At 40.2% G+C, this 19,998-nt stretch overlaps 1 protein-coding gene across 1 annotated transcript; it reads right to left on the reverse strand.

Annotated features, from left to right (window-relative positions):
• Window positions 1-850: 850 nt before the first annotated feature.
• Window positions 851-14,537, reverse strand: GLO1 (glyoxalase I). Its single transcript, XM_006277260.4, has 6 exons — window positions 14,397-14,537; window positions 11,707-11,789; window positions 8,888-9,028; window positions 5,777-5,844; window positions 4,401-4,490; window positions 851-2,221 (listed from the first exon to the last, which is right to left on the reverse strand). Exons 1-6 carry the CDS (start codon window positions 14,466-14,468, stop codon window positions 2,133-2,135), a joined length of 543 nt encoding a protein of 180 aa, XP_006277322.2. The 5' UTR covers window positions 14,469-14,537; the 3' UTR covers window positions 851-2,132.
• Between the last annotated feature and the right edge of the window lie 5,461 nt (window positions 14,538-19,998).

Raw genomic sequence — 19,998 nt, forward strand, 5'->3', positions numbered from 1 at the left:
TAACTATTATTACAGGTGTGAATTCTTTCTTCTCCCCCTGCTGATCCTTGGACTGGTTTTCTGCATCTGTGAATCTGAACAGAAAAATAAAAATCAAAGCAACTTTACTTGCCTCCCCAAATCTACTTTCACTTATAGGGCCCATGAGAAGTATTACAGCAGGAGTTGCTATTGAGAGGTGTTATGACTAGGGACCTACTCAATTCATACTTCTGGTGAAATCACAGTCAGGCATTGTTAGCGAAATCTGCAAAAAACCCCCAACCCCAAACAAACAAGAAACACCTTACTAAAAATAAAACGGGGGTCAGCAGTCCTTATGGCTGATGAGGTCCAGCCACACAGCACACTGGCCATGTGGGGGGAGCTGCCAGCAAGATGGGGAGCAGCCAAGATAGTGGCTGCCCCCACCCCTTGCTGGTGTTTGGCTGTGAGGGCTGCCTATCATGCAACCCCATCTCTCTCCGCCAATCCGCGGCAAGGGGCAGGTGGCCCTCTCAACCACATCAACAGTGAGGCTACTGGGCCACTTGGCCAGAAGCAAAGGGGGTCCCACCACGATAAATCAGCAAAAATGGCAGTCAGCCTCACGATCTGCCTGCAAAATTGTCCACCAGCCTCCTCAATTTCAGTAGGTTTCTAGTTATGACTACGTAATTTTTGAGTTACTGTAATTTGTAAGTAGCTGACAACCTCTCATTTGCAGAGACTTCTCTGCCATCTTAATTGAGATTCTAGACCTTTAAATTGTTCCACTATTTGTTGTTGCTGAGTAGAAGAAAACTTTTCAGTTTGGTAAGTTTCACTGTGTGTGAAATGCTGTGTCAAAGAGCTGCAAAGAAAGACTTCGAAGATTTCACAGATGCTTTATTTAGATAGAAATATTTTTTGATACTACACTGCTACCCAGTTTACCAGTCACATTACTCAGGGTTGTTCAATCAGTGGGACCTAGAAAGTGTTTCCTGAAATGCACCAACTATCAAAGCAGTCTTGTTCATTTGTTTGGTTTAAAGTATTTCATAACCTATGTTGTGCCCTATATACTCTAAAATTACTGTTTAAACCCAAACCCTCTTCTGTAAGATTTGCAAACCTGAAATGTTTTTTGTTATTTACAACTACAATGAAATTGCAACTATTACTTTTTACATTTTTAGAGGCAGATTAAGAGTGGATTATAACAGCAGGTGGTTTAGACACTACTAGGGTTTCAGTTAGTTAGACCCCTCTATGCCCAACTGTACCTGGATAAATTTTAAGTGTGCTGTTTAAAAACAAAGCTCCAGCTTCCCAACCAGTAACAGATTAGGAGGTATGTGCTCTTTGCAATACTCAGCTAATGAATAGATAACTGGGACCTTTTGAGCTGAGGGTCATAGAAGCTTCTATATCTATCTGCAGTCAGCAGCCACAGCACTCAAAAGTATGCAAAATGAATTTTCCATACTGCACTAAAAATGGCACTGCCACTAAGTTTCTAGGCTTAGATAACTTGCATATCTACAAGTTGCTCCTGAAAGTCTATCGTTAACCATGACAATTACAAATAGGAAAGTGCAAGTCCTCCTCATCCTGAAGTCAAATGGAATTTTCTAGTAATTTCAATAAAAGTGAAATAGGGCCCAAAGACTTCAAATTTCTATTTCTAGTTTCTCAAACTACTAATGTCAGATATTTTCTCCCCTTTATCACATTAAACAATCAAGTTGTTACTGCTGGCGGTGGATTTAAATAATATTAAAAAGCAGTGATTTCTTTGCTGAATATCCCAATACAATAATAAAAGGTCTCAGGCTGGATTTAAATATTCTTGAAATTTTGGCTGATGAATACAGCTTGCCTCAATTAACCTTGAAGGGAAGAATGTATGGGCACTTCCAGAACAGCTGGAATTGTGCTTTCCCAGTCAGAAGCAAAATGCATGGGCATCACAAAAAAACAAAACAAGATCAAGTAGGAAAAGGAAACTCAAGCAGAAAAAGTCTCTAACAGGATTGCAAAAGAATAAACCTGTGGGCACAATTAATTCTTCCCAATGAAACATATATCTTATTACAGTACACTGTTATAAGCATTCACTGGGAAGTTGAAAAAACAGATCAAATTTTGTTCAGTATGTTCCTCCAAGCCTAGGTGAGGGTCACCATGTAGTTAGGGTTCAAAATTTCAATCCAGTAGCCATCAGGATCTTGTACAAATGCAAGTCCTTTCATTTTACCTAAAATTAAAAAAAAAATAAAAATTCAGATATACCAAAAAATAATCTTAAAAAACCTTTAGAGATCAAGATTCATAAATAAGAAAACTACACAGATGTGTCTCAATGTTTTCTCTCCCTCTGGCATGACAAAAAAAAGAGGAAAGCAATTCAAATAAAATGTCAAACAGAAATTGTCTATACAGAAGTGCTCAGGGAAATTAATTCAAATGATTTTTTAAATTAGATTAGGTGAAGACATAAAACTTCTGTGTAGTCACTCATTCAAAATTAAAGTGGCCTTAATTAGGTTTAGCTTTACTTACTTAGAGAGATAGTTGTGTTGGCTTGAAGTCAAGCAGAAGGCAGGGCAGGGTGAAACCGTAGGGCTTTTATAGACATGCTCCGGGAGTCAGGGAGGGGACTTTAATTACAGCAGCTCTGAGAGCTGCTGTAATTAAAAGTCCCCAGATCATCATGTGCATCAGGGTCCCTGCACTGAAAAATGGCAGCAGGGGGCTTTAACTAAAGCTCAAACAAGCTTTAGTTAAAGCGCCCCCACCACCATTTCTCAGCACAGGGATGCTGATACTGTGCTCCAGCAGACTCCAGCATCATGTGTAATTACCACACTCTAGCAGACTTTATTAATAGAGTTTGCTCCAATGAGCTGTAATTACAGCACTTAAAAGTAGCCTCTCTGCATGCGTACGTGTGCCCTTAGAGACTAACTCATTCAGAAAAGCATAAGTTTGCAGATAAGGACTCTCTCAGCAGTGCTCTCCCCCTATCTTTTGTATTTAAAAATCACTTTATTCCTTTTTATTTAGAACCCCTGTTCACTGCAAGTCCATTCATAGTACCTGACAAAGAAGGCTGTCACCTATCTAAGCTTATGTTTGTAAGGTGCCACCTGCTCTTCCTTCTGCCTTTATTTACTTTGGATTTATTTAAATTAACTTCCAATTACAAATTTAATCCAAAAAAGAAGGTCCACAAATTTTAATAAATCCGATTTAAATGCACACCTTTAGTTAACTCAGATTATAGCCCCCTTTGATATTTCTGTAATCATATGAGAACCGAGGACATGCATATACCAATTCCACAGCATTCCTGAAAGCACATCCCACATGAGCCAAACCTAGAAATGAGCTAGTGAAGCCACCCTTCTCCTGCTATCAAGCACATCAAAGAGTGGCAGTAGAAGATGCTCTCTGGGCAGTTTCGCATGGTCCAGGTTTCGCATACACAGAATGGGAGTGGGGGTGTGCGCTAGAGCCAGGGAAACTCAGACAAGTAGCAGGATTTTCCCATTTTTGGAGTATTTCTGGTCTTGAAAACTATATTTCTTGGATGATAAAACAAGGCAAATGTAGAAGCTAAAAGTGAATTTGGCCCACGAGGTACACTGGCAGCAATCCCATAATTCAAAAGATCCCAGCTCTTCGCAAAACAAGGTGGCCCAGTAGTATTCATCATCAGGTTAATGTATATCAGTTTTTATAGCAACACTATGCAAGGCAGCATTATGGTTAGCATCATGTCTGGGTCCTTTGACTGCAAAGTCCAAATGTACCTATTTAGCTGGGTCATCTTGGAGCAGCCTTTGGTGCAAGTCTGGCGCAAGGCTCAAACTCAAGTCTGTGGATTTTAACTATGCTTAACCATTGCCACCATGCTTCTCAATCCTTTGATTCAGGTATACAACATTCTATGAAGTCTACTTCCTCAAATGCTGCTGCCAGCGAAAGCTCACACTTCTCTGAACTAGTTATGTTTCAAGGTGCCACCCTGCCCTACATTCTGCCTGGCTTGAGACTAATACAGATAACTGTCTCATAAAACTCTTGAGAAATAGAAGCAATTATATATGTAGTCAACTGAGATAGCAACAAAAAGCATAAATAGCAGCCCAAAGTGCATCAAACAAAGGTAATTTCTACAGCAAGTATACAGACAGCTAATCAGATCTGCAACTGTAACTCTGTCAGAAACTAGATTCTTCCTAATGTATAAAAGAGAACAAAACGGATAGACTCTAGCACAAGCCAAGTAGTAACAGACCCTACTAAATATCTGCACCATTCAGCCTGCCTCCTTAAAAATACACAAAAGAAAGTTTAATTCACAGTCTAGTAGAACAAGGAAACAAACATGGCGCATCAAAAGGATAAACATGATTTTGATGAAGGTTTACCATCATCTGGTTTCTTCACAAATTTCACTCCTAACTCTTCAAACCTCTTACAAGCTGCATTTACATCAGGGACAGCAATTCCAATGTGACCTGTGCAACAACAAGCAGGTTATACAGCAAATATGCGAGTACAGTATACACAGATTGTTTACAGAGTAGTCAACAATGTACTGAGCACCTTACTATATGCAAAAGATTTCCAAGCTATATTTTAAATGAGATATCTGAATATATAGTTTTTTCAGAGGAAGCGTGTTCTAAGTTTTTGGAAACGATGCATTTAGGGTTATATCATTTTTCTTTGGATATTTTTACTTCTAGCCTCCCCAACTCCAACCCTTCCCTCCCCTCGCAAAAGAGCCAGCCATTTGATAAGGACTGAAAAAAGTCAAATGTTACAGAATACTCTAATTCTATAATGCAGGACTGTGTCACTAAAGTAGAAGAAGAAAAAAAACAACAGACTCACAGGCCAAATGAAAGTATTCATAAAAAAAAAAAAAAAAAAAAAAAAAAAGATATGAGGAAGGTTTTTTTCTGTAGTTACTCAATTCAGCAGAGGAAGGATTTTAACAATAATGCTATGTTTATAAAGGCTAGCTTAGCAGTAAGCAAAGCATAGTAATCACTTGTTCCCACATTTAGGAATCAGTTCAGAAACTCTAAATGTCAAATTGGATAGGCCTGGTTTGAAACTTATATCTGATAAGCCACACTAGTTAGTGACCTTTCAAACACTCAGAATATCAAGTCACAAAATTCCTCTACACCTTCTCCTTTAGCCCAAGGCTAAATTCTACTGTCATGTATACATATGAATAGAAAGTCACTTCCTGTTTAAAAAAAAAATATATATGTTTTGCTTTTTACTCATTGTATTTTAATCAGGTTCAAAGTTACAGACCCTTAACTTGGTATCAACATTGGGAACAACCAAATAATATTAGTATTAGATGTCATTCAAATTTATTTTTCAGGAAACACTGACTCTAATAGCAAGCAAACCAAATTTGTACACAGTACTATTCAGAAACGTAGCTCATTATTCTGGGACACTATATACCCACAATCTATTTCCTAAGCAATCAAGATATTGCATACAGGAAACATTCTATGTTCAGAGTTCTTTCACATCTCCAAACTACTGTTTTTCTTCAAACTATCCTATAAGGCTCAGCCAATACATCCATATATAGAATTTGCATTTCATTGTATACAGTGTCCCAGAATAATCTTGTAAGAGAATTCCAGCATAATTGTACCATTTACTTTTATATAGACATTTTCTAAGGACCTATGATATACTGATGGTTCTGTATCAAAGACTGAAAAAAAGAAACATTGCTGTAATGCCCTGTAGTTTCTAGAAAACATACCAAATCCTCGAGGGTCTGAGTTGCCATTATGGTAAGCCTGACTCTCATCATTTTCAGTGCCCCAATTACTGCAAAGAAAGGGGAAAATGCATGACAAAAAATATTGAGCTGCCTACTAGTTATCAAAAATTCTGAGAAGAAATCAAAGAACATTCAGAATGATGTGGAATTCCTCAGAGCAAAAAATACATTCTAAATGCACTCTAAATAATGTACCTACAGAGCTCCAAATTTCCCAATTCAGAACAAAATGCCCATTAGAACATTCTCCCAAGTTACAGCACCCAGCTGCTGTGCATAAGAATGACTTGGGCATCTCACACAAAATCCTCCAGCTGTTTAAAACTGGAACCTGGTTTGCAGAAAAATGTAACATTTCATTTCTATATTGCAATATTTTGAGTTTACTCTTTTGCCTCATTTACAAGATAAAGAAATACTCATCTCAAACTGCTTTTTAAATAAGTGTTAGGATTGCAGCCTAACTAATACAAATGTTCCAATAAAAAGGTTCACATTTCTACAGTAGGTACCTAAATAATTACATTAAAAATTAAAATAATTTAATACAAGTAAGTTTAAAGGGTTAAGATAAGCTTTTCAGAAGCTATTCAGCATATAGACAACTCACACAGGAATACTAACAATGAATTGAATTATGGCCTTATCACATTAAGCTCTCCAAAAACATGTTGAGAGCAAGGTGTTTTTAATTTTTGGTGCAGGAACCAGTTAATTCAAACACAAGGGGTTAAAAATGGAAACAAGATTGAAAAATAGGATATATATATTCAGTTATTTCATGTGTAAATTTTGTGGCTCACTAAACAAAGAAGCTGAAAAATGTTTTATGATCAGTTTACTGTTCTCTCTCTTTTTTTTTTGACTAGTTCATTGACACTGAACTCCCAATAATCTCCGATTACTGTATAACCCAAATTAATTTTTTATTAGATGCACCCTATTCTATGTTGGGAATTCAATAAAGACAATGAATTCCCTTGCCTTATCTACCATCCACTATTCAGATTTAGGTTACTGCCCATACAGCAACCTTAGCCATTCCAAAGTCATTTTAATCGCAAAAGCAAGTCTGTGCTCAAGCATGTAGTTTGTAACAGAGGTCGGCAGTAACAGTTCAAGGAATCTGAAGGTTTGTTCCCTATGCTGGAAAGCATGCAGACTATTCAAGTTGCTGCCTATCACTGCTGTGTCTGTATCACTGGCTAGTCTTTTCTTCCGTATTAGTAGGGACCCACCAAAAAATCGCAATTTCACATTTTTTGTGGAAAACGCAAAATAAGGTATTTTCTGTGAAAAAAGTGAATGCCACAATTTTGGCAGGCTCACTGCAAATAAAAGGGAAAAAAAACATGAACCATCAAGCAGAGAAAAGGGTGGAAACCTGACAGGCTTTGATCCACCATGCATACAATAAGCTGATGGATTTGTAAGATGGATCAAAAATAAGGCATCACAAGAACTGTCAAGCTGTCATTGTAAAAGCCAGTGGATAAGGGACCTGTTCCAGGGAATAACTGTGAAGCTGAACAAGCACTACAGGTACGACCCATCACTGCCACCACAATTCTGACAACCAGCTGTCTCCTTTTTTTTACTGCTGTTTGTGTTTTGGACCCCAGTCAGATGCCTGTTCTGTGTTGTGACTCTCAGCTACTGAAATCAATCCTTGAATGGGGAAAAAGAATGTGACAAGGAACGTACTGTTTGCATTAACTTTGTCAAAGAGTGCCAGATGCCTGTGCCTCTGTTTTGGGACTATTTGTGACTGGTTTCCACATCTGTATGCCCTGGCAAAATACTGCCTCACCATTCCAACCAACTCGGTGAACGGTGAGAGTGTGATCTCAGACATGTGTTAATCCTGCAGAGACAGAGGATGTCAACAACAACTGCTGGTGCATGCTAGCATTTAACAGCTAGACTTCCTATCTCTTGGTTAGCACCGAGTATTGCTAAACTCCTTTTTACAACATTGTTAACAAAGTATTACAATGGTATTAGTTACAATTCAGCGTGTATAGCTTTAATTTCATAAGACATTTCAGTTTAGAGTTTAATTGAAAGTTTAGATTGCTTAATAACGGGTCAATTAATGCTTCCCACAGGCTTAATCAGGGTAATTATGCAGTGGTTTCAGGGCATCTGTCAATCTGCAGCAAGGGGAGGGACTGCTGGGGCCCCTCAAGCAGAGGTGCAAGGGGGCCCCTGCCATGATATTCCCACAAAAGTGGTGGCCAGTGCTGCAATCAGCCCATGAAATCACTCCTCTGCTACCCGCGTTTGGGTAGGTCCCGCCTTATTAGTGTTCACAATGCACCTCTAGTACTGGACTAAGGGTCTTTCTTTACATATGTTAGGGTTATGGTGTACTGAATGGGTCAGCCATCTACCATACTCCACAGAACACGAAGGAAGAGGGAAATGGTACCTGAACTAAGTTAGGGCAGTGGACTATTATGGGTCTTTGCGTCTTTCTTATTTAGCATAACACTCAACTTTGTTAGCACATTTTGGATAGGTTTTATTTTCAAGTCAAACATACACGGTAGTTCACAGAACTGTTATAGTCATGTCATGTTATAACCTGAAATGTGTGTCAAAGTAAATTTTTCTTGTATGTTGGTAATATTACATGCTAAACTGACAGACTGATATTAAGAGAGCAAGTGCACTCTAAGAAAAAACAAAAAAAAATCTAGGAAATTGGTAAGTTTTCATTCACGCTTATATACTATTTTTTATTCAGTCAGAAAGTATTCATCACTTGCCTTGTTCTTAAAGATTAGGAAAGGGTGGACAAGCAGCATCCATCTTGATAGCTGCATGCCATGCACAGTGTCTTCAGGAGTGCTTCTTGTCAGTGAAACAAGTGGCTTCCTTGCTTAACAGACGCAACCCAATTTCTCGCAAAGGTATGCGAGATAGGCAAGAAAATAAAGTAATTCTATACTACTACGCAGCCCCTAATCAAAAGCAAGACAAAAATCCTATAGATAACACAATGCAAAGCTGAGTACACATAGCTGCAACTAAAGACAATTAAAAGTAAGCAGAGGCGAGTGGCAAAATATATATGTGAATACTCACTGTGTCAATTCAAGGGTAGCCTTCCTAGAGAAGGTCCAAGCTGTCTTCTCTGTTTTATCTTTTGGGATGTCATTTTTATCCTCGTATGCCAGGAAATAAAGCGAGAACTTCATTGTAGGAAAGTCAAATTTTTGAAGCAATCTAGAAAGAAATAACATGACAGAAATCATTACTGATGAGTTTTTAAAAGAAGCAACTAAACTACAGTTAAGTTAAACAAAAATAAAATGCTTCTCCCCAAGAACCCTTCTACAGTTACTGCTGCACCTTTATTTATTCTTCTCACTCATACCTTAGAAATGGCTGAGTTTTGAAGTATGGCGTACAAATATTTTTTGACAGCACATGGCATCCCACAAGCCACATGAGAAGAATCAATTAGCTTGTTAAAACCAAGTTAAGAACACCTTAAAATTAGCAACTGTATAAACACCAGTAGACAATCTTTAGTCTATGTCTGGTATTCAATGCCCTCTGCACACATTTCAATGCCCTGTGCACGTGTGTCCCTAAGTTTACCTCTCAAGATTCTCAGTAAAGACTGATAAAAGAATTTATTTTCAAACTAAAACTAACCTATGGAACTTACAGCCATATCATTGATAATAGCATTTATAGTAGTAAAAATAGAATCGTGGATTTAGATGAATTAGACATTTCACATTTTCAGTAGCTAGACAAAAGTATGAAAGGGATATAAAACCTTTATGGATCATAGCATAAGAAAATTACTAACTAGCTGTAGTTAGTAAAACCTGCCCATAATCTAATCTAATTTTTATTTCTTTACTAACAGCTGCAGGAATCTGTATACTTTCCTCAGTTGTATTTGATATTAGCTATTACTGGATGCACAAAACTGCATTAAAGAGAATACTGTATTTTCTCATGTACAACATGCCCTGGAATAAGATACGGACCTTGTTTCCGAAAGGCAGAATGAAAGAAAAAAAGATCTTTCCTTGTAGTAAGTAACTGAGTAGCAGCAGTTTGGGAGCAGTGCCTGATCCATAGGGAGCAGAACAACAGCAAGTCCAACTACTTTTGCTTTTACCTAGCAAAAGCTTAAGCTCAGAAACTATTGTTACCATATTTCCATTCCAATTTCCAACAGCTGGCTTTTGATAAAAAATGGTCCGCGTTGTATGCAAGAAAATACAGAAGGCCAATCTAATATTGTATTTTCTGAAGTTAATGACATTTTATAAATCAGAGCTTGTCTTCAGACACTATCTTCAATTTCATCTCATTCCAGCATCAAATATACTTTAATATCTTACTTTCATACAACACAGAAAGCAATGCAGGAACAGCTAACTGAATGTGCCTGCTCATTTCAATCAATCCAATTTCTTATCCCACATAAACTACTAAATCACTAGGAAGCAGGTTTAAAACAAACCTGAAGTTCTTTTTCCACATGGTGTGCAAATAACTTGTGGAACTCATTGCCACAGGATGCAGTACAGGTGGATCAATTAGATTCAAAAGGGGATTGGACAAATTAATTCAGGATAGGTCCAGCAGTAGATATTAAACATGACAGTTAGGATGACAAAAAATCTCCAGATTACGATTTCCTAAACTTCTGAATACTGGAAGATGTAACGGAAGACGAGAAGCAAACATCAATCTGAAAAGGTCCTGCATATATTTTCTTCTCTTTAGTAGCCACTCTGCCACTAGGAGATTGAATTTGTAGTCTAATCCAACATGACACGTCTTATGCTCTTATGCATTTTCTGTTGTAAACCCATTTCACATTTTTTTTTTCACAAAATCCAAGCCAAAGATATTAATTCACTGCTAATTTCTAAATTATGCCCACTGTATCTTAAGCCCTTCATTTATGCATAAATATTTCCTTTATCAACTTTAGAGGAGCCCTTTTTACATGTCCAAGTGTTAAAATCTACCAGAACTTGTTTTAATGTCTTTAAGGTTCTTGAAATGAATACTAGCTCAAACAAAGTGGATGCAACCAGTTTCTGCCAGGGACTCAACTCCCAATAGCTTTCTCCAAAGCAGAGGGCTCAACTGACTACCAGTTCTTAGCATCCCAGAATATAGGAAGACAAAAACACAGAGCAACCCCAGAAGTCATTTAGTAGTCTTCAGAGAGCATCTTATTGTTTTATCCTATAATTAAGTCAGGGTTCTGTGATTACAGCAAGAATAAATTGCCAAGAAAATGTTTGCAATTTCACAATTTAAATGTGATTACTTAACTGCCTTGTCAGAGAAGTGAAAGCAAGCAAGTAAGCATATAATCAGTCAGCTTTGGCAATTACTATAGCTAACAACAAAAAGCCCTACAACAATTTACTTTTTGTCCACTGTAACATTCCATTTACAACTGTTTTAATTTCACCATTTGCCACTTAAATTTTAAGTCATCTCCCTGCATGATAGATAATGATGAAATACCTAGTAACTAGCTTTAAATGCCAAGGTTTGTGATTCTTGAAAAACAGAATGAAAAAAAGGTTGAGAACCACTGGGGATCAGGGCACCCCTTGTTTGGCTCACAGCATCCCTCAGAAAATACCAGCTCTTAGTTTTCACTCATTCTTTTACTTCAAAAAGTAGAGTAATTATTTTGTTGCAAAAAAATTCAGAAACACCACAACAGGTGAGAATGCTTCTAATGCTATGGATTCCTATTTGAAATCTGTGGGTTTATCTCGTGAATCATGTTTGTGCACTGAAGCGTGCTAGCACTGAGCAGCACCCAACACCCTTGAAAGGATCTCGTAGCAACCTAGCTGAGAATCACCGATCTAAACCAAAACATTTTATCCCTTTTAAGTTTTACTCACGTCATTCCAAGAATTCTTGTGTAAAAATCTAGTGACTTTGTAGGATCTTTTATTCTTAACATGGTTTGCTGCATCAGAAAGTCCTATGGAAAAATTATACTTGTTTTACATTTATCCATAATTCATGAACGCACATTAAACAAGATGACAAATAAAGTACAGGAGGTTGGCTTTTTATTGGAAATAATTTAGAAGGATACTGTTAAAATTAGTTGAGCCAAAAGTTAGAGAGTCATATACAGTATACAGTATGATAGTTTATTACCTTAAAACACTAACAGGGCTCACATAATTAATGAATAATATACTGGAAAAATGATTGGTGCTACATATAAATTGTTTTTCCCTTACTAATGGTAAATATGCCACAGTTTGTTTTTATTATTTAACATTTTCATTTAAACAAGCAAGTTAGATGAGGGCTGGATGAGCTGTGCCTGGTTGCAGGCCAGATGGTGGTTCTGATCCAGGTTCTGATGTGGAACAGCCTGACCTGAGCCTGGTCCTATAGGGGAGAGAGAAAGGGGGCTTCACCTGGCCCCAGGGAGGGAGTGTGGGGGAAGAGGGAGAGGAACTTGACTCAGGCCCAGGAGGAGAAAGTAGCATAGCGTGGCCCCAGCCCACCCCCAGAGAAGAGGGGGCATGGCCTTGGCCCCAACCCAGCCCCGAAGGAGAAGGGGCCATGACCTGGCTCCATTTGGGCTCATGGTGCTTGGAGGTTGGGAATTTGGCAAGGGGAGGGTAGCTATATTAATGGCCACCACTCCCCCGCTGTCGAATTTCTTGACCCAAGGGCAGCCCCGCAGGCCAGATGCAATGGCTCCATGGGCCACATTTGGCCCATGGGCCAGAGGTTGAGCACCTCCGAACTTGACCACGTCACATGCATTTCTATTCCTTTACTCAGTAGAGCTTCATATGGACCTGTTTGGAGGATAAACTGTCCTAGATTTTGCCCCTTCATCCTCTTGGTAAGCTGAATATACATAAGGAGGGCCAGTATTTTTAATCATCTTCATAATAGGGTTGGGTATTTGACCCATCAAATAAAATCTGGTCAACTGACTGGTCAAATGTCAGTCAAAAATTGTCAAAAATTGCCAGTACAGTCAAATAATACACAGAAAAAGCACAACTTTTGCATTAAGAACATGTCAAAAAAATTTTAAAAATCATACTGTCAAGAAAACTGCAAACAAAAATTCACTCACCATAAAATTGCTATAATCTTTGACTGGTCAAAAAAAATATGCAGTCAATTGACAATATCTGACTGATTAATTGACTGGCTTGCCAACCCTACTTTATAATCTCTGCTCCAGGAGTTAGGACCTTTTTTGGCCAGAGTGCCAAAAACATCCCAACCCTGACCTACACCTCGAGCTGGCACACCAGGGGCACACTGGGGGGGGGGGGGGGGGGGAAGCGACAAGGGACCCAATCTTTGCTGCTGGTGGCAGCTGCATGCATGTCCCCAGGCGGATGGCAGGGGAGAGGCTGGGGTTACACTGCCCAGGCCCCTTCCCCGCCCTGCACCCCAAGGCATGCGTGCAGTCACTGCTGCCATGGAACCGGTGCTGGGGCTCTGGAGCCTGGTGCAGCTGTCATAGACATACTCCAAAAGGTGGGGGGGGGGAGGGAGAGGCTGTACTAATTAACAGTGCCCCAAGCCTCATGTGGGTCAGCGTCCCCACACTGAAAAAATGGCGGTGTGACACTTTATTTATTTATTTTAAACTATTTTAAATTTAGTTTGAACTAAAGCTTGTTGGATGATTTATAATTTAAAGCACTCCACCACCATTTTTCAGCGTGGGGATGCTGATACACGCAAGGCTGGAGTCTGCTGGAGCACAGTAATTTCCATACTCTGGCAGACTCAACACACGGGAATTCCAGCATGTTGGAGCAGACTCCCTGCATATGTATAGGAGCCCTGCAAGTCTGAAGCCAGGAAGAAGGCAGGGTAGAGGGGCACTAGCTAAGTCAGATCTAGAGACAGCAAAAGCTTTTGTGAACTGGAGCTCACTCTAGTCCAGTGGTTCTCAACCTTTTTTGCACCAGGACCCATTTATAAACATCAATACCCAGTGCCAACCCAGCGTCTATCACTCCCGAGCAGCTGCCCCCCACCCCCAGGCCTCAGCCCCTCAGTGTGTGAGGCAAGGGGTAGGTCTGTGGGGCAGGGGGGCCCCAGGCAGCCCTTGGCAAGCGGAAGCTCTGGCAGCCTGCAAGAGAAAAGCCCTGGTTTCCCACGCTTTTCTCCTTAAAGGAGAATCCATTTTTAAAGTTTGTTACCGCCCCTTGCATATGTTCTCACAACCTGCTTTTGTGTCCCGACCCACGGGTTGAGAAATGCAAGGAAAGGCCGGCAGAAAGCAGTATGCAAAGTGAAGTGATCTGAACACCAAAGTGGGGAAAGAGGGAAAGGAGTCAAGTCGACTACTGGGGAAAAATAATGGACAGTCCCCTAGGGTCTTGCCCTAACACACACGCTTGGTAAATACAAGTCTGCACCCAGCCGACCTTACGTAGTATTGCACCGGCCTCTCCGCGAGTCCCAAGGGAGGGGGCTCTGTGGTCTGTGAGCATTGGGCCAGCTCCCCTTCCCCGCAGCCCAGGGCGGAGAGAGAAGGTCAGCCACCCCGCCCGCGCCCAGTGCATTGCCTGTGCGCCTGACCACTCCTCACCTTGGTGCTGGGATCCGGGTCGGAGCAGGCGCTGTAGGCTGCTTCATCGGAGAGGCCGTGAGGCTCCGACATATTGGAAGCGCAGCGGCGAAAGCGAGAGAGCCCGACCTGCGCCTTGCCGAAGAAGAGAACCTCAGCCGCAGCGGAGACGCCGAACGCGTCGGAGCCAATCATCTCCGACCATGCAAATAAGGTCGCGCCTGGGTGATTCAGTGTTCCAGGGGTGGGACCAGGCCTCCGCCGCGGCCCCTCCCATTGTGCAACTCTGAGCTGGGGGCTCAGTATACGCGTATATTTTAATGCATACTTTTCAACGAGAGATTTCCAAATCAGAAAGGATCTAAACTCCAGTGTCTTAAGTTTCCATCTGTGCATTACAAAAAACCGCAAAAAATGAAGAATATATTATGATCTTTCCAGGGATGCAGGTTGTAGCCCTGTTGGTCTAAGGACATAGGCAGACAAAGTTCTTTGGGTGAATCTGACATCTTTTATTAGACCAACTTGATCTATTATGGTCTTTACAAAACATTGTTTGGAGATCACTTATTCAGCTTGGCATACAAGCACAATAATTCTGCAAACATTTACTTATATGCTTAAGTGCTATTGATTTCTATAGGACTACTTCCAGTGATCCTAAACCATTTGCAGCTTAGCGGACAAGACGTCAGGGAGTGCAAGAAATCACAAGTTATACATAATTGCCCATTACATATATGATAAATTAATCTGTGTTTAATCGTGGAAGGGAAAAGGCAGCAGAAGCAGCATCTAACAACTTTCCCCTAAAAGAGGATCACACAAGTGTTGGAAACCCTCAGCATGAAACCCCAGCCACTGTGTAATACCTGGCTTGGGTAAAGCAGCAAACTTGGGGACAGTCCTGGATGCTCCACAGAGGGCTCTTTTTAGTGGCTCTAAAGTTCTTGGCAACTGGGCTCCTTGCAGTTTTACCATTTGCAAATACTGTACAGGCAAATCACGTTGAGTCAGTCCTGAGGCCTCTGTGACCATTGGGCAACCTTAAGCGCTCAGCAGCCTTGGGACTGACTTGAGGTGCCTGTATTTGTAAATAGTAAAACCACAAGAGGCCCAGTTGCCAAACATTTCAAATGCAGGTCCTGATCTGGATTCTGCCTGATACTGACGTGGGACCAGTGTTACATTGTCAGGAATAAAGTTCCATTTCAGGAAGCGCTCCGGGTCACCAAGACATAGATAGCCCTGAAGTTGAGGGCTGTCCTGGAAAGTCCAGGAAGATTGCCAGTTTAATTCTCATGTGTTACATTGGGTATGTTTTCATGTGTTACATCTACTTCTCACGGCTGACTTTTGGATTTGTCTTATTCTCACATTTTATCAGTACCTGCATACTACAGCTTCTCACCACAAAGAATACTGTTTTGCATTGATAGATTGTATTCATTGTAATGCTTCAGTGTGATGGAGCATAATGCTCTAGAATTTGTGACTAAAGTTACCTTGTTACTTACTTAACAACTAATATGTTTAAATCCTAAATCAGCCTCCTGCAAAATTGTGCAAAGCAAAAATTATGTCTCACAAGACATATATATTTTAAAATATACTTTTTGATTAGAGATTTTCAAATCAGAAAAGATCTAAACTCCAGCGTCTTAAATTTCCATCTGTGTATTTCAGAATAAAAGCAAAAAATTAAGAATATATTACAATCTTTACAAAGATCAAAAAATGTATTATTATATAGTACACGTTTATATATAAAAGAATTCATAATAAAATTAAAGTTGTAGCTTTTTATCAAAAGCTAGAAAATACCAAGTTAAAGCAAAATTAAAAACAAAAGAAATAAAAGATGCACACTTTAAAAGATCATTTAGGGTAGCCTAAACATCCTGGTCTGTATTTTCGGTAGACATCACATTTTCCTGCTTTGCTTTAGACAGCTGTTGTACTACCCTGACCTGCTAATCTGGATGCTTAATGTTAATACACTGTATAATGCATTGAACTTAACTCCATTTTTTTCTACAGCATTTATACCAATGGGTGGATCTAGAATTTTGAAAAGGGGAGTACAGATGCTGATGTGCATCACATATATAACAACACATATTTTCTACCATTAAAAATAAACTAGAAGGTTTACTAATATGATAGGGTCCTAAGGCTGTATTATGCAATTTAGGCTGAAGCAAAAAGAAATATAACTTAATTGGAATAAATTGAAAAAATCTGAAGGGCTGTGAAATAAAAACTTCATTACTAGGAGCAGCTAACAGAGAGCAGAATTGAAAAAGAAAGGATAGCTTGATTGGTGGCACCTCAAGATCATTAAAAAGGAGAGAGTCTTTAACACCTGTAGAATGAAGAGTTTACAAGGGATCCCAGATTATAATGAGCTATGAAGTCAATTGACTCCCTCTGCACTGCCTGACTAGAAATGTTGCTGACATGGCCAGGCTCAAACTGTGGGTGGAGCAGGAATCAAAGAGGGTTGTAAATGCTCCAGTGCTCCCCTGTAGATCCACCCCTGGTTATACCACTAGAAACTCTTATTCAGATAATAATACTCTTTTCTCTTTTTTACAACATACGTAGCTCTGGCCCAAAAAGCCAAAAATTAGTAAATATCCTGTTGCTAATTTGGGATTGTAGAAGTTTAAGATGTTTTTTAAATGGTTTTCGCTTTGGGGTGAGGTCAAAGCATGGATTTTGCCTCCTTTTTATTTAGAAATGCTAGGTTTATCCTAGTTGAAAAAATATTACTTCTATCTTGCATTCCCTGCACTCTGGGAAAGTTTCTCACTGATTGTAAATAGATTAACATTTAAAAAAAAGATAATTTTTATTAGTAAATTCAGAAAATGATGTGCTGTAGTCTCCTGGGTAAATTTCAGCATTAGACTTGTTTGGAAGCATTAGATTTGTCTGTTCTGAAAATCATCTAGAACATAACAGCTCTATTTATAAACATACCAGCAGCTCACTGTGAAGGGTCCTGGCTCTCAGTTCAGTATCTGAGATATTGGTTTCCATCCTCATCTACAGAAGGAATTATGGACGGAGTTCCAAGTAACATTTGTCTCTATAACTGTGGAATTATACAGTGGCAGGTTATGATAAATTTTTGTTTTAGATCCAAAACACAAAAAAATAAATCTTTGTCTCAAGCAAAATATAGCTACATTAAAATATCATTTTATTTTTCTAGAACAATGCAAATTCAGACTAGATTAAATGTTCTGATGATGGGGGAAACATTACTCTGAGAGCGTGTGCCTTTGGAGCCATAGAAATGCAATGGATGCCAAATATTTCTACAATCCCAAATATTTTGATGTCATTTATACATTGCCATAAATGTATATGGATCCCTGTTAGAAGAATTTACAATCTTAGGGTCTGACCTTGCACTTTTAGCACACAGACAGACCTCCATGCCTATTTAGAGTTCTTTTTACTTTTCTGGCACACTGTGATGGTGGTAGGATCTACTTATATATGTTTGTTTGCAGAAGTAGAACTTAAGCTAGGCAATAAATAGCCAAACAGGTTAAAGAAGGACAGTGAAATAAAATTATGTAATCTAGATTGTTCATTTCAGGTATACTTTTTGCCAGTCCCAGTTTTTAAAATGGATCAGATTAATACCATTTTAGTAGGATATTATTTATTTGTAACTTTTTTAAACATAGCAATATAATGTCACTGCTGGTGGGTCAAAACTGTATTAAATATGAAAACAGGTTTTGCATCCTTACATCTAAGCAGGAAAAGTCTGTTTCAACCCTGGAAACACCTCCAAGGGAATTTTCAGAGGAAGTAACTGGAGAGATTGGGAGTGATTCAGCAAAGCACTTAACCACTTGTTGAACTTTTTCCAGGCTGTAACAGGCAAGGATTCCGGGGCTGGTGGTGATGTCACCTGGCGGTCATCCTGCTCCTATGTCATGTCCTTGGTCTCCTCCTCCTCCTCTGCAACGCCTTTATGTAAATAAGTACTTAGAAAGGGAGGCTGCCCTTGGGATCCATGAGCAAGATCTCATTCACTCCTGAGCTTCAGTCTCATTACTCCGTGCCTTAAGGGCTTATTACGTGACTCCAACTGCCGCTTACAACACACCCATGTCTTGCAGATGTCACTCTACAACCACTCCCTTTTCGGGACCTCGGTCTTTTCTGCCTCCACCCCTTTAGTCTGGCTGCAAGCCTCCAGCCCTGGCCCACTGATTCAGATCTAGCTCTCTCAGCTTCAGCCCTTAGTCATAAGTATCTCTGGGCCTCTGGCCCCTGTATCTCTTACTCTGGGCCCCTAGCCATAGTCTCTGCCCCTTCTGGGTTGCTGGGCTCCTGGTTCTGGTTTCTGTCCTTCTCAGGCTACTGGGCCCCTGGCCCTGGTCTTTTGCCACTCCTGGGCTGTTGGGTCCCTGGCCCTGCCTTGCTTTTGCCCTTGCTAGGCTTCATCCACTTTCACCAAGCTCCAGTTCTCTGGCTAGGCCTGCTGTGTGTCTTGAGACCTGCCCATGCCTTTGGGCACTGTTGGGACGTCCACCTTCCCCTGACACTCCTAAACCCAAGCCACCAGTGAGATATCAAACTAAAAATTTGGCTCCTGCCTTAACACAACACCTCCCACCTCGGGATGCAAAAAAAACCCCAAACAAAAAAGGGATATGTTCCTCCACTGTCTTCCTGGCTTCAGAGCAAGCCTTTATCCATTCTCACCTGTGGACAATTTCTCCCCAGCCCCCAGGTGAGAGTTTTTCTGATCGTGGACTAATCAGCAGCTCTTTTCTTATCTCACATCTTATCTCATTTGTTTCATTACAGAAGCCTCGTGATTGTGATTGGAATCCCTTCCTCTGTGAGAGATGGTGGATATTGCAGCCTATGGTGTAGATGGTTTGCAGTGTCTCATGTGACTGAATAGTCCAGTCAGAGATTTGTATGGTCTGTGGCAGAGGTTGCAAATGTCTGGGCATTAATACACATACTTTTTTCCCAGTGATATGCCAGAGATCCTCCACTTTGGAGCAGACTCGATTAATCAAGTGTGCTTCACACATGAGCTGAGGCAAACTGCACTGCACCACATGCAGTTGTATAAATGGCAAAATGTGCATGAGTGCACAGAAAGTGGCAATGGCGTGCTTTTGAACTAAAGAACCTCCAAGGTGTTTTAGTTCTAAAGTGCGCCACTGCCATTTTCTTAGTGCTGACGCACATTTCACCGCTTACACGACTGCACACATCACAGCTTCAGTTGCTTGTCAAAGCGCCCAGTGCTGCAATGCATGCATATGTAAAAATGCCCTACGTCATAGACTTCATAGACGTTAGTGCTGGAAGGGACCTCATAAGATCATCGGGTCCAGCCCCCTGCCCAAGGGGCAGGAAGTCAGCTAGGTTCAAAGGATCCCAGCAAGATAGGTATTGAAATGTTTCTTGAAAGTATCCAGAGTAGGTGCTTGCACCACCTCTGGGGGGAGTCTATTCCAGGCCTTGTGGGTTCGGACAGTAAAGAAGTTTTTCCTTATGTCCAGCCTAAAACAGTCTTGCAGGAGTTTGTGACCGTTGGACCTTGTCATCCCCTGGGACGCTCTGGTGAACAGGT

This window comes from Alligator mississippiensis, chromosome 1 (genome assembly GCF_030867095.1).
Source record: "Alligator mississippiensis isolate rAllMis1 chromosome 1, rAllMis1, whole genome shotgun sequence".
NCBI classification, from domain to species: domain Eukaryota; kingdom Metazoa; phylum Chordata; order Crocodylia; family Alligatoridae; genus Alligator; species Alligator mississippiensis.